This window comes from Balaenoptera borealis (assembly GCF_965194805.1).
Source record: "Balaenoptera borealis genome assembly, chromosome: 9".
Taxonomy (NCBI): Eukaryota; Metazoa; Chordata; class Mammalia; order Artiodactyla; family Balaenopteridae; genus Balaenoptera; species Balaenoptera borealis.
Window position 1 is genome coordinate 22,677,935 of NC_138873.1, and position 15,762 is coordinate 22,693,696.

General features: G+C 34.8%; 2 protein-coding genes across 2 annotated transcripts in view; one reads left to right on the plus strand and one right to left on the minus strand.

Annotated features, from left to right (window-relative positions):
• Positions 1-15,762, minus strand: part of GJE1 (gap junction protein epsilon 1) — a 98,314-nt gene that overhangs the window by 31,549 nt on the left and 51,003 nt on the right. The window lies entirely within an intron of this gene.
• NMBR (neuromedin B receptor) overlaps positions 1,178-15,762 on the plus strand; it is a 56,331-nt gene continuing 41,746 nt past the window's right edge. The window contains 1 exon segment of the mRNA XM_082405591.1: positions 1,178-4,157. Within this exon segment, the coding sequence (XP_082261717.1) occupies positions 3,700-4,157 (458 nt within the window). The 5' untranslated portion in view covers positions 1,178-3,699.

Genomic DNA, 15,762 nt, shown 5'->3' on the forward strand with positions numbered 1-15,762 from the left:
TTCATCTGCTTTAATAATCTCAGGTCTGGTACATATTTTGTCAGATTTATACCTAAGTATTTTATTTTGGTGGGTGCTAGTGTCAATGGTATTGTGTTTTTAATTTCAAATTCCACTTGCTTATTGCTGGTATATAAGAAAGCAATCGACTTTTATAAATTAACCTTATATTCTGCAACCTTGCTGTAATTGCTTATTAGTTGCAGGAGCTCTTTTTGTTGTTGTTGTTGATTTTTTTGGATTTTCTACATAGACAATCATGTCATTCCCTAACAAGGAGTGTTTTATTTCTTCTTTCTTAATCAGTATACCTTTCATTTTCTTTTTTTTCCCTATTGCAGTCCTAGAACTTGCAGTACAATGTTGGATAAAAGTGGTGAAGGAGGACACCCTTTCCTTGCTCCTGACCTTAGTGGGAAAGCTTCTAGTTTTCAATCTTGGTAGAGTTTTCTTCATGCTTCTTCTGCCTGGGATTTGCTTTCTTCAAATTTGAAAAATTTGGGGCCATTTTTTCTTCAAGTATTTAAAAACCTTTTCCTTTCTTTCCTTCAGTGACCTAGTTACAGATATAGTGTGCTGATACTCTGTTCATTATTTTCAGTCTTTTTCCCTCTGTATTTCATTTCAGATAGCTCCTCTTACTATATTATCAAATTCTCTACCTTTTCTTCTCCAGTGTTTGATCTGCTGTTAATCCTGTAAAGTTTATTTTTCATCACAGACATTGTTTTTATCTCAATATAAATTCAATATATTTATTTTTATATGCTCCATGTCTCTCCTTACATGCTAATGCTTTCCTCTTCCTCCTCAAAATGAAATAAGGTTTTGCTAACATTTTTAATGTCTTTATCTACTTATTATATCATCTGTGCCATTATTGGCTTAGTTTAAATTTACTGATTTTGTCCTTATTTTTGGTTGTGGTTTCCAACTTATTTGCATGAATTTGAAACAGCAAGAAATGTTTATATATAGTTCTGAAAAGCATTTGTTCAGTTTAAGGCAATGAAATGTATAATGTATATTTTATAAACATTGAATGCCTTAGTACTGAAAATATATCCTTCAATTATATAGAAATCACATTTTCCCAGGCACTTTTATTCTCTGGGAACAGTGAGATACAATAGACTTTGAAGTCAAATATAATAAGCTTTAAAATGCAGTTTTAAGATTCAAATACCTACTTCATAGAATATTTAAATTAGACATGATGCTAAGGAATCTAATGTAGTGTATGACACATTGATTTCAAAAAAAATTTGTTCCTTCAATAGATATTTATCTCTGATGTATATTGATTCTATACAAATGTGACAACACGTGTACCTATATGTAACTTGGTGATGTGTCTAAATAACACATACATAGTGACAATAACTTTATAATATATTTTAATAAAATATCAGGGAGGCCATCATTATTAACACATTTATTATACTCTCCACTCCTACGAGCCCAAGCCTTTCAGTAAATGCATATGGATTCACTTGAAATGGAAAACATCAGTAATTCAGATGCCTTATTTCTACAATGCTAGGCAATTGGATATTTATTAATCCAGTTTTAGACTAGACATTTTTCTTATCTAAATCCTTAGCATCATCCAGACACAATCAGAAGAGAATACAGCTATGCACACAGCAATTTAGACTAAAATATGTTTTCATATAAAATAGGTTAAAATGTATAATTGCAGTTTGAAAGGCTGAGAGATTTCAGAATTTAGAAGATTGCTTTGTAGTTAATTTACTTTGCATAATGAGATTGGATGCTAAAAGTGAAAACTTAAATAACTTTGAAGATAAAATTCCTAGAGACATTTTCAACTTTTATGTAATATTAATTGCCTTGATATCTATGATATATAAAGTTCATTAACACATATTCAAATGTATAAGCATTCTATTTAGCCAACCTCAATAACAGACTATTATAAGTAATGAAATCCAAGAAGAGTATAATTAACACTTGTAATTGTGTTAGAAAAACATAAAATTGATTACAATGCAAATGTTTACCTTGCCTAATTAAACTATGATAATTAAATGCTGTTCTTGGTCAGCAATATCTGAAAAAATTACTTAAATTTTACAAATGGCTTGGCACTTTTCATCAGCTTATGACTAGATCATTGTAGGCAGTCCTTGACCAATTTTCTTGTTATCATACAATTTTATCCTTTAACCAAGAATTAGCCAGATGTTTTTTCCTAATGTAAATAGTGTTATTTGGCTAACTTCAGAACTGTGCCACTCCTGAGAGGTTTATATTAGACTCAAATGGTGTTAATTTGGAGAGTTATTTTGTTCTTAGGGACATTCTATTTAAAACAATGTATCAGATATATATTGAGTATATACTTAGGGGTGGCATTGCTCGGTCATAGACATGCATATGTTCAGCCTTAATAGGTATTGTCAAGCAAGTTTCCAAAAGAAAAAAACTTGGAATTCACTTTGAAAAATTGTTAATTTCTGCTCAAGTTTAAAATAATCATTGTGACCTAGCAAATCCACGTCTGGAATTCCAATGTGCACCAGAAGACAGGCACATGGATATTTACAGAAACATTATTCAAATTAGCTAAAGCTATAAAGAATCCAAATGTCAATCAACATTAGAAGGGATACCCGAACAGTGGTATATTTATACTGGAATAGTATACAGCAATGAAAAATACTACACACAAAAATGTGGGTGGACCTCACAGATATAATGTTGAGTAAAAGAAGCTGGACACGAGATTAAACATTTTATAATTTCATTTATATGATGCTCAAAAGCAGGCAAACTAACTTTAGATTATAAAAGGCAGAATGAATAGTGGTGACATTAGGGGATAGTGGTTAGATTGTAGATTCTGAATGATGGTTAGACTGAACTTACATTTAAGAATTGTGTACCTTATGCATGCTATATTTCAATAAACTGTAAGTTAAAAAATAATATGCTAGCAGTAGGAAAGTTTCTATACTTGGGGTGAGAAAAGTGGATCAAGGAAGAAAAGTAGGGAGGGAATTCCATTCATTTACTTCCTCTTTTGTCACTCCTTTTCTTTCCTAACTTCAGTGCGAGAGCCTCAGGGACACACCAGCTCAGCCCCCAAATCTTCAGAGGTTCACAGACTTCTGTCTGGGGCGCCTCCTACTCGGAGGCGGGTAAGAATAGATCTATATAGGGAGGCAGTGTGCGAGAGAGGACTCAGAGCCCCTCCAATCCCACACAATACAGCAGGAACTGCAGAAACAAGAGCAAAGCTGTGGGACCAGCAAAGTGCCAGCCGCCCCAAGCTAGTTCCTAGCATTTCAGCCGCGGTTCGCTGGACAGCGACAGGATGACGTCCTCCCCTCCCCGAGAAAGGTCTGGCAGGTATTTTAATTAATTCCAGAGGGATAAACCTTTGTTCACAGAAAGGCTGTTCTCCGCTATCTATAAGCGAGAACAAACCATTGAGGACTGGAACAAAGACTCAACTTCTTTTTTTTTTTTTTCTTAAATTCGGAGCCAGCAGGAGCCAATGTGCGTGCCCCTTCTAAAGGTGAAGGGCTGGAGCCTGCGGACAGCCTTCTCACCCGGCCCCGTCCTCTTCAGGACAAGGCGGTGTGTGACGCGATCCCCGCGGGAGGTGAACTTGGCAAGAGGGAAATCCATTGAGCCCAAGAGTGCGTTGCACTTTTCAGGGCACCTGGGTGCATGAAAACTCCAGCGGACTCTCCTGGGAAAGAGACCATGCCCCCCGAGTCTCTTTCCAACCTCTCCTGGACCGCGGGCGTGAATCAGAGCGGTTTCGTCGCAGAGGTCTCCGAAAGGGATTTCCTACCCGCCCCGGACGGGACCACTGCGGAGTTCGTGATCCGCTGCGTGATCCCGTCCCTCTACCTGCTCATCACCACAGTGGGCTTGCTGGGCAACATCATGCTGGTGAGGATCTTCATCACCAACAGCGCCATGAGGAGCGTCCCCAACATCTTCATCTCTAACCTGGCCGCTGGGGACGCGCTGCTGCTGCTCACCTGCGTCCCTGTGGATGCTTCCCGCTACTTCTTTGACGAGTGGATGTTCGGGAAGGTGGGCTGCAAACTCATCCCGGTGATCCAGCTCACCTCCGTGGGGGTGTCCGTGTTCACTCTCACTGCCCTCAGCGCCGACAGGTAAGGGCATAGGTAACGGTGGGTGGCCTAGAAAAGCAGTAGAGAGGGGCAGGGAGTGTACCTGGGGAGAGGAGAGAGAAAGGAAGGGCTGGGAGGAGGAAGGGAGAAGAGAGAGACTGTATCTGGGAATTAGAGTAAAAGGAGTTAAAATTGACTGATGTGACGCTTGAAAAATATATAAGAAAATCATTATTTTAAAAATAATTAAAATTGCATTAGTTTAAAAGTAGTTTTAAAATTGCATAGCCTAGTCTTCCCCTGCCCTCCACACACTCTAGGAATCTTTATTATCCATTTCACAGAAAAGCTATAGAATGAATGTGCAACAATCTTGTAGAAGCTTTTTGTATGTCCCTAAAAGCTTAGAGGTGCGCTTTTCCTTATTTGGTAGTTTAATAACCTGATAGGTAAGACTGTCTGTCTTAATATTAGGGAAATGTTTGATTTTGATTTTTTTTTCAAATAAGGAGAAACATCATTTACACTTACTAACTAAATTCTGCTATTTATTTGAAGCAAAAACAACTAGACTAGTACATGTTCTTCAGACATGACTTTATACATTCTTCTTGTTTTAATACCTCAAGTCAAGTGATATATATATATATTTTTTCCACAAACAGGTAGGTACTAAATTTTAGCATTAAAACAGTGCTGTAAAAATACATCTTTGATATCAAGTCTGCTTTCCACATATTATAAGGGTGGGAAATATCTATTATTCTACCTTGTAGATCAACTAGTTCAAATGTGTTATTTTTCAGGTGAGGATATTGAAGCCCAGGGAATGTAAGTTCCCCTGGCAGAGCTGAGAGGAGAATCCAGTCCTGCTGACTCTTGATCCAGTGCCACTATCCCAGGCTGTCTATAATCATGATTTTGGGCATTTCAGCAGACGAGATGTCTGGATGGGGGTGGGGGGAAATGTATAATTAGGCATTATTGTATGGAGTCCTGGTCTAATTCCTTTAGCGGTGCGGTGTTGGCTTAAGCGATTTAAACAATTTAACTTGGATGATTAAGATGGTGTTCATGGCCCTCCTCTTTAATTTACATATTAAATTATTAATGAAAAATGAGTCCATCTAAATTTCCTGGTATTTGCAATAATACCCTTACTTCACTTTGGCATTGAGGAGTTAATCTTCCTTGAAGGAAAGGCAATGGAATGGAGTCGAGAGCAATTGTCTTTTTAAACTGAATACTATTGACTTTTTAGTCCCTGTAATATTCTTTCTAAAACCACAGTCCTACAAAAACGGGTGACTTTGGGTAAGTTATGCACCTCATTTTGTTTCTATGACACAATTTCTATTATCTTTTAAAAAGTTTTTTTGTATTCCATAATTAAAATGTGACTTTTTAGTTTAGTTGCCCTTCTTTATGGGGCCCATTTTAATTAGAAAGTTAAAAAAATTCTATTTAATGATTAGAATAAAACTTAATGAAGAGCTATCACTATAATAGTTAAAATTATTCTCATTATGCTTTCATTTTTAAAGGTGATATTTGTAGCAAGACCCAGGGCTTGAGTTTATTTCATATTACTTTTCTCAATCTATTTTCATGGAGATTGATAAATTGGCTCTTACCAAGGTCAGATAAAATGCTATTTATATATTTACTGACTTTTTCAGTTTATGTGTATCACGTACTTCGTAAACACAGCACGGATACTTTAATAACAATGATAAAGAAAGGTGGGTTGTGTCTTCTACTTGGTCCAGAGCCTACTCTTGCCTCTCAGTGTGCATTTTGGAAATTTAAATCAAGGAACTGGAATTACTAGTGATGAAATTACACATTACATTCCAATATTCACTTAAAATTGTTTGGAAATGTTTTGTTATATGTTGTCTACACTTCTATTTTTCTTCTAGAACATAGTAATCAAGTGTTGATTAGTGCTTAATCTCACACTTCATCTCACTAAACGTTTTGATTTCTTGTGGATTTGGAAACAAGTATAAGACTAATTGCACTTAGTACTGTGCTAAGTTCTTTTGTGTGAGTTTTTTATCCTCACAACACTATGAAACAAGCACTATAATTATTACCATTTTAAAGTGAAGAAAACTAAGGCTTGAAATTAAGCAACATTTTCATGATCTCACAGTGATGGAGACATAATCTGAACCCAATTCAAAACCTGGACTCTGTACCATTAAGCCGCATTATTACTTTCCCAGGTATAAGAAATTCCTGATGGCTTTTCTTATTTAATGGCAGACTGAAAAGTTAAGTTTAAAACAAAGCACCCCAGAGTAAAAACAGAAAAATGATTGCAAAAGCTGATTCATTAGATTCAATAAGATGAAAGAATCTTGTAAAATGCAGCTGCAAATAAAAGAAACACCTTGAATTTAAAATAAAGTAGTTGTAGCAATGGAAAAGTGAAAGCAAAGACCCACAAAAACTTCCTATTAGAGTTTTTAAACAACAAATTCAATTGTTTGTTAAACCAAATATCCTATCTTCATGTGATGGCTTAAATATCTTTGCCTAAGAAAATAAAGGTAGAGAGTTTAGAGACAGAATTACAATAATGTAGAGAAAGAAACAGGAAGATAATTAGATTTTGGAAAGCATATCACTATGTGAAGTGGAGACTTAAATGTTACATATGATTGATGACAGCACTACTGGACAGTAGAGACTTGAAACAAACACAATATTTGTGAATCTATCTTGAGGTTTGAATCACCTTGTTTGATATGGCCAAAGGGTGGTACAGGTGACACTTTTTGGTAATTGTGATTATTAATTCTTGACATTCCATACTTTTTTGAGGAGCTTCAGCTGATACATCCTTAGGAAAGATCATTTGTGTCCCCTGTAGATGTGCCTCAGAGGCTTATCATAATGAGAATGGGAGGAGGAGAGACAGTGAATGATCTGAAATGGTGATAGTGGTGCTCTAAGTTAATTTTTACTTTTATCTTGGTGAATTTTTTGTTACTATTTTGAAAATATACTTCTTTTTCTTGCTTACATTAAATAGCTGCCTAAAAGTATTTACATATTCTCTGTTGTATCATGTTTCTAACAGTTTTACACACACACACATACACACACACACTTACACACACACATTCCCACCCCCTACTGTTGGGACATGTATGCTGTGATACCGTGTAGGAGGGTCCTTATAAGCCCTACTTTTCTTATTGTTGCCATTTTCATATCTCCTTCATTATCTATTATAATAGCTGTATTTCCAAATACAGAATATTTGGAATAGAATATTGGAATAGAATATTGGAATAGAATATTATTTCTTTGACTCTTGAAGACCTTTTGGTGTCTAAAAACCCATAATTAAAATGCAAGGAACTTTTAAGAATTTCTCCTTTTTCCTTTACAGGAAAAAATTTTCACAGATTCCTAGAGCTAAATTATAAACTTTTAATTTTATATATTTACAAAGGTAAAACTAGGTATCAACTTCTTATTTTGTTTTTTATAAAACTGTTAACTAAAATGCATTTCTAAGTTAAATTTTAAAAATCTGTAAGACAATGAAAATGAAATTAATATTAATTTAATGTACCAGATTATGTTGTTTTTCTGATACTAAACAGCCAATGTTGGATTAAATGCAAAAATAATAGTGCACCAAATCTAATGTGCTCATGTATTTATAAGTTCAAGCTTTTGTTTGCTAGTTAGGATAATCTTATTTAATTCCACAACTGAGCTAGTTCCCTTAACTGTGAACCTTGAATTGTTAACATTATTTGGATATTATACCTATGCAAACAGTTTTCTTTGCTATAATTACTTATTAAAGTATTGAAACATATCAAATGTGGGCCCTAGGTCTAACATTCCCTAGCACTTATGAAGTTTTTTCTTCAGTCTCTGTCCAGTGGTGAGAGGGAGTGCCGTTATCTGTTTGCTGGTTTCTCACCAAAACTCCTGACTGAAGCTCAGATCTGATTAACCACCTGGCCGTGATTGGAGATGCTTTCTGCTTTGGTCCATAGCCCTGGACAGTACCCTGAGAAGGCCTTGCCTCTCAGTGGATTCTGAGATCGGTGCTCAGAGTGTGCTTCTAAGCTCTTTTGGGGAGAGTTCTGATTGACCATACATACCCAAGAAGATCACTTGCACTCACCCTACAGATAACCCATGTTAACAGAATGGTGACCTATTTATTTTCAACTTGTTCCAAAAGAATTTAAGGCAGTTTAAAAATAAAGATACAAACAACATACAATAGGAATAAAAAAAGGGAGGAAAACCAGATATAGGGAAAATAAAAGATGAAAAATATAAGGTGACCCATACTTTGACAAAATTTGACCCATCCATTTGTCTGAGAGCTTCCTAGCTGCCAATTCGAAAAGGAAAATTTGTTTTGCATAACAAGAGCTCAGTTGTTATTTTTACATAACCATAGAGACAGGATGAATTGTAATCTGCACAATGTACTAGTTTTTAATTTTAAAAATAAACTGAATAAATCTTCAATAAATCAGATTTCTTTTCCTCATTAGTCTCAAGTACTTCTAGATTATTTCCCTTTCCTTTCTCCTTAGAAGGAATCTCACATATTGAGTGGGAGAGATGCTGTATAATTCTCACAATATTCCCACTATTGCCATAATTTGTATATTACTTTACAGTTTCTGAAGATTATTTATCCAACTCAATCTGAAACCTTTGGGACACACTATAAATAAGGAAGGAACACACCAGGTTGGGGGTTATGGCATCTCGGTGCTAGTCCTGCATCTGTTATGTCCAAATGTTCTAGTTGGAAAAAAATGATAAAACAGCACAAAACTCATGCCCATAAGGCAACATTTTCCCCATTTGCAAAATAAGAATAATGTCTTTAACTGCAGAGGTGAGGGACCTAAGATAGGATCCTATTGTCTCCTTGAATACTGAGCAGAGAGAGACCCAAAGAAGAGAAGGGACACTAGTAACTGGTGGGGCCGCTCAGTGCATTGCGTCACTGCTCTGCCCGTCGCACTGTTCCACGTGATCACATCTCAGACAAGTCTCTCATTTAACCATTTATGCTGGTTCTATTTGCCTACTTCTCTGTGGAAACAAGGCCCTTCTAAGATATACCTTTCAGTCTTTTGCCTGTAGCGATGCATTTAAATAGTGACATCTGTTCTGGCCGAGCCATGAGGTCAGAGAGTGAAGTTCAACACTTTCCTTATTGTTAGTTGTCACAAGCAGTACAGTTCCCATTTGCGTATTTCAAAACCCAAAATAACAGTTTACTCTGGTCCTTCCAATTACTGATTGCTCAGGAGGGTTTGACCAATTTCCAAGGCCTTTAATTGCATTTTTTATTTGCTCACTCTTAACAAGTTCTTAGTTAAAAGTTTTTAGTTAGTCCTTATTTCTTTATTAATTGCATTTTTGGAAAAATTGATGCTGATATGAAGTGTAGAAGATTTTCTTCTGGAAAGAGTTTATCCAATATTTAGCACAAGATAAATAGTAATATGCTATACTTGTATATTTTCAGTGCATTATTATTTTTACTTTTGAATCAATGTATAGGTTTAAACAATATTTTATGTAACCCTTAGATTATTTTCAGCTCTTTGGAGAACCCCACCTACATCCCAAATGTACTGACAAACTGGCATTTGGAAAATTCATTTATTTTCTACACAAAAGGACACAAGTCTTCATTAAATTTCCCTTTTTTATTGCTTGCTGTTATTTTCTGTTCTTTTGTCCTTATTTATTTCCATTTGACCAAGGTTATTTTCAGTTTCAATCCATGCTCTAAAGTGATGACCCGGCTTAATATTGCTGGCTTCAAACTTAATGAGCTGTTTCTTAACTCATTGTTTTAATTATTGATACAAAATATTAAATGTCATTAGAGCCATAGCCTACTCCTCATGAAAACTACTGATTTATTAAGGTTCTGGGCAGTAGCTTCTATTTTCAGTTATTCATAGGTCTTCATGGGGAGCAAAAATAAACACCGAACTTTTACTTCATCCTAACAATTCCCTTGATTCATCTATTTGTCATTAAGTTTTTATTTTTTCTTATGGAGATTTTCATTAAGAATATTTTTTCAACTTCCAATGTAGACCTTCTTCTCTACTTTATTATTTGTGGAGATTTGGGGGAATTCTTTTGAAAATTAAAACTTTAATGATTGTGATTTAATTCAAATTAATTTTTGGAAAAGGACCACATTTTCAGAGAGAACCAAACATAAAACATCTCATTAGGAATCAGTTTTGGATTATGAAAGGACAACCTAGAGTTGATTATAGACATTTATATAGATTCTGTGAAAATTCAGTTTTTAGAGATAACTTAAAAAAATATGAAATGTTATTTGCTAGCACTGTTGAGGCTTAGTTTGTCCACCGTAAAAACGTCTTTCCTGTTAAAAATACTATTGACTTTAAAAGGACAAGGAGGTCAAATATCTAAAAATAGATAGATTAGATAAAGCATTTGATTCTTCAGCTGCTTTGATTCTTCATATTCTCTGCAATGTGCTATCATTGAAAAAAATATAGAATCTGTAGTCACAAGATGTAGGTGTGAATCCTGAGTCATCTGCTTACTGGCTCTGTGATCATTTGAACATCATTTAATCCCTTAGTTTTGATGAGTTTTTCTGCAAAATGGGTACACTAATCAGTTGTGCTGCACAGAATTATTTTATCAAATGAAACAATTCATATGAAAGCATTTTAAAACTGTGGGTTGCTGTGTAACTACTTCTACTGTATTACCTATGTGTCAGATGACAAATGACTCATTAATTCAAATCAACATTTACTCACACATGCAGTTAATTATCAGGAAACAGGCATTGAAGTGGAAAGCAAAATGACCTTATTGTAAAATTATAAAGATGATCTCTCTGCCTTCTATAGTCTTCCTTCAATTCTTTTAATCGTAGACTGGCTAGTTCCAACATGTTGCCTTAATCAATATGACTTGTCATTGTCATTCTCCTTATTAAACATTCATGTCATTTAAGTCATACATTTTAATGGGTTAAAAACAAAATGATTTTTTTTGAGGAAAGAACAGATAAACTTTCTGACCCTTCTGTAATTGGATCCAGTATTTTTCAGCTTTTCCAAAGTGACATCCCACATTTTACATTAATTTTAAATGGTTATTTACAGTATTAGACATTTTATTGTATGAAAAAATGTATTTTTAAATTAAAATTTTAATAATTTCATTCAGAATAAGTTTTGCTGTGGATTAATACTCTTAAAACATTTGAACACTATTTAATCCCTTAGTCTCATTGAGTTTTCCTGTAAAATGGATACACTAATCAGTTTTACTGCACAGGATTATTTTATCAAATGAAACAAGTAATGTGAAAGCATTTTTAAACTGTGGGTATCAATACTCTTAAAACATGATGTGACATGTACAGCAGAAACTAACACTACATTGTAAAGCAACTATACTCCAATAAAAATTAAAAAACAGAAACATGATGTGACATACTGTAAAGGGTAAGCAACTGAATCTTCAAACACCAAACTTCTGCTAGATTCCGGTTACTCTCCACCCATTGCACTAGAAACCCTCACGTTGTGGAAAGATGCTCACTGCGGAAGTCAGTCTTGAAAGGTGGTTTCTAAACCTGGCTTATGCTCAGAATCCCTTGACAATCTTACAAAATGCAGAATCTCACATTTTACATCCTAGAGACTCTGCACCAGTAAATCTAGGGAGAAACCTAATACTCTCTGTCTTTTGTCAGTTCTCTGGGTGATTCTGAAGATTGATCCAGCTTGGATATCACTAGACTAGACTGTGTCTTCATCTTCCACTTCCATTCTCACCTCGACCTGTTATGCAACTACCTCCATTCTCTTACCAAAACTGCTCATAATGCATGATCTCCTTGTTGCTTAGACCACATTTCCTTATTAGTTCAACAAACATTCATTCAGAACCTACTGTGGGTCAGGCATTGTGTTATATTCTTTAGATACAACAACGAGCAAGACCCAGGATCTGGTTTCAAGGAGTTTTCTCTTTACTTTTAGAGTATTGGACACAGAGGTCTACACTTCTTTTTTGAAATTTTCTCTCTCTCTTGCCTCCACAATACCCTTTCTGCTTCTGTTGGTCAGATTGTTCACATTTAGATTCCTTGTTGGTCTCTGATAAATAAAAGTCTGAAAAAGAAAAAAAAAAAAAAGGATGGGTAGTGTAACTAGAAAGGTTTGCAGAGATGTGTCAATGGAGATTTTGAGATATTGCAATGAATTTGTATGAGCTAAAAATGATCTAATTTTCTTTATATATTTTGTGATATGGTTCAATTTAATTATCTCTTCACATTAAATTTAGACTGTACACAGATATGATAAGCAAGATTTAAAACAGGAATTAATGAAGAAGCATATCTATTTATTGATATTTAATATGTGAATCATGATTATGCTCTCTTTATAAGTCTTTTTGTTGGCTATTGTCTAGTTTTCAGTTAGGGATATCTTTCCAATACTATCTGAAAGAAAAGTTCCAGCTTTTTAAACCTACCTATTAACACTACTAAATTCAATGAGATAGTTTTTACACTGAGGGACTGTTTCATCCTTAATTTTTTCACGAATATTTGAAGGAAGCATGACTAAACATGTTCATGTTAATTTGAATTGTACTGTTTTACATTTTGCTTCTTATCCTTTTAAAGATGCAAATACAACATTGATTGGTGTATAACCTATGACAATTTGAAGCTATGTTTTAGTACTAACAATGACACTTCAGTAATCTGTTGTTTTAAACTACGATTTCTGGCCTTATAGAATTTGTAGTCCACCCCTATCAGCCACATGTATGTTATTTAGGGGAAGATCCATGAGGTCCATTTTCCCTTTCTTGCAGGGGGTGGCTAAGAATCATTCCTGTTGAAAGGCCTTCTCTATTCATGTCCTGTGCTCCCACTAGGCTTCTTACTTCTAAACCAAGTATTCTGGATCTGTTGCTAGCTCTACTTTGGCAATCTTATCAGAATGAGAGAGTTATAACTTCCATTCCTATCTGAAGTTTCCCCAACATCCTTTGTAGTTGTAGTGCTTCTGCAATAGCATATGCTTCAACGTGGGGTGAGAGTGAGGGTAGGGAGTGACGTTTTTCTCCTCCTTTTTAAATCCATGAAGGAAAGTTCAGAATATTCTTTGTTGATTCTGACTAACAAGGAAGGCTAGTCAACCAATTTGTGGTGATCAACAGTCCCCCAGATCTCTCTGTTCTTTCCCTTCCTCTTCCACATACAAAAGAATTTATAGTTAGATTTTGGTAATTTGGTCTTAAATATGAATTGGAAGGCAGCAAATATATAACTTTTGAGGCAAGATTCTAGCATAAAGAGATCAAAGAAATAAAAAAATCTTGGAACTATTCTAGAAAGAGAAGGAAATTAAACATCTTTTTGTCTTAGTTCCATAGGTACTTAACAAGAATATACATCCCTAATGTAAGAATAAGGTCTATGCAAAGAAATGACTTGAAAACTAGAAAGAACTTCTAGGAATTATAAATATGATAGCAGAAATAAAAATTCAGAATGAAGAATGGAAGTTAAAGCTAATAAAATACCTCAGAAAGTAAAACCAAGAAAAGGTGACGATGAGCTTGATAAAGTGAAAAACTAAGAAAGAAATAGTACTGAGATTCAAGCACCAGGGCTCCAATTATTCATGAAGGTGGTAAAAAGAAAATTTAGAGAAAAAATAAATTCAGGTACTTGGAAAATCATGCAAATGAAAAAAATGACCAAGTAGCAACTCTGGGGAAGTCAGAGATGTGTATAAGAAAGAAAACATCATCATAATATACTACTTAACTCTGCAGTTAGCAATATTTGTTTAGCCATAGTAATATTGTATTGGCTATTTTGTAAATATTTAATATATCTTACTAAATCAGGAAGTTAGGAATGAAGGGAATAAAGGTAGTATAAGAGAAAAGAATCTTCAATTACCATAATTGGATGTCAAGAGCTAATGTCTATAATATTTAATTCAAGAGACAATGGCAGAAGTACATTTCTTAGACATAAGGAAGTAATGATTTGAAATTTGTTTTAACTCAGGAGTGAGACCTGAGATGGAATGAGAGACTTCTACTTTTCTTTTTAGGACTCTCAGTGCTCTCTGATTTAAAAAACAAACCAACCTTTTTGAATTTATTCATCTGATAAAAAGTTTAGAAAAGCAGAAAAAATAGCTCATTCTAGTTATTGATTGTAATTCATTCAGCTTCTTAAATACATGCAATTAAGCAGAATAGGAGAAAGGAACTCATGCCTGTTGAGTTCTGCCATGTGCAAAGTCTGGGTAAAATGCAGTATGCTTGCAACTTTATTTAATTTGGGGTGGAAGCCGCTTGCTCTTGCTTTGCTTTAATTTCTATATGTTTCTTGGGAAGACCCTGTAGATGAAAATGTGAACTACCTTTCTCCTGTTGAGGGTCTGGGAATGACACTTGGTGCAAGTCAAGAAGGAGAAAGAGAGGCTCCCCTCGGAAAAGTATTGAAGCTGGGGGCTGCTCCTCTCCCGTGGGCAATGAGACGCATCTTTACAGAACCTCAGAAGGAGACTTTATCTGCTTGTTATGTAGCTTGAAATATTCTGAATTTTTAGAATATCAGACTAATTCAAATGTAAATAAGGAGAAGGTACAGGGTCATGGCATGGCTAATATCTGCTAGGTGCCAGGCATTGTAATAGGTGTTCTATACAGTTTTTCTAATCACAAAACTTTGAGGGTGGTGTTTTTATCCCCACCTTACAGATGAAGAAAAAGATCTTAAGTGATTTTCCAAAGGATATCAGAGATGAGATAACAGTGCAGACTTCTCTGACTAAAATCACTTTCTGCTGTATCTTGTTAACCTCCTAGGTATACTGTAAACTGAAACACATTTAAAGACAGATATAAGTAATTTGAGGTTTACATAGAATTTTGCTCGGTTTGTATATTTATTACCTTGCTTAATAGTCATGTGTAATTGAATGAGGTGTAGAGGCTTGGATTGTTTAAGCCATTGTGTCCTGGAGTGTGGTTCATTTACCACTATGATGGTGTTAGATGGGAGGAGAGAAGACTGCATGAGGTCTTGACATTAAAGAAATTTGAACTGTAAAGACAGAATGTTATTCCATTTTCAGTTCTTTTTGTCCTTATGACTGAATTAGGGAGAAAATCCCAGTCTGGATTAGTCTCTAAGATTTCTTAATGTCCTTAGGAAAAAAAAAGTAGGAGACCCAACCTCAGAAGCTCTAGAAGAGTATCCAGGTAAATTTTAATAATACTATTTTGTGAACATTTTATATTTTATGGTTATTGCATATTATAGCAATTTCAGTAGTAACAGATTTTTGGAAATAAAAGTATTTAAATAAAAATATTCAATATACAATGATACTTGTAGTACGTGTAGATTTAGAAAATACTTGTGAAGGAGGTAAGCAAATTACTGCAATTTGGGAAATGACAATTTAAAATATTTGCTTTTCTCTTCATGTCTTCTGTGCTAATGAGCAGTGGAATGACTTGTAGACAGAGAGACACCAAGGATCTTAGTTATTCCACACACTACGTAACGGCCTGGGGATAA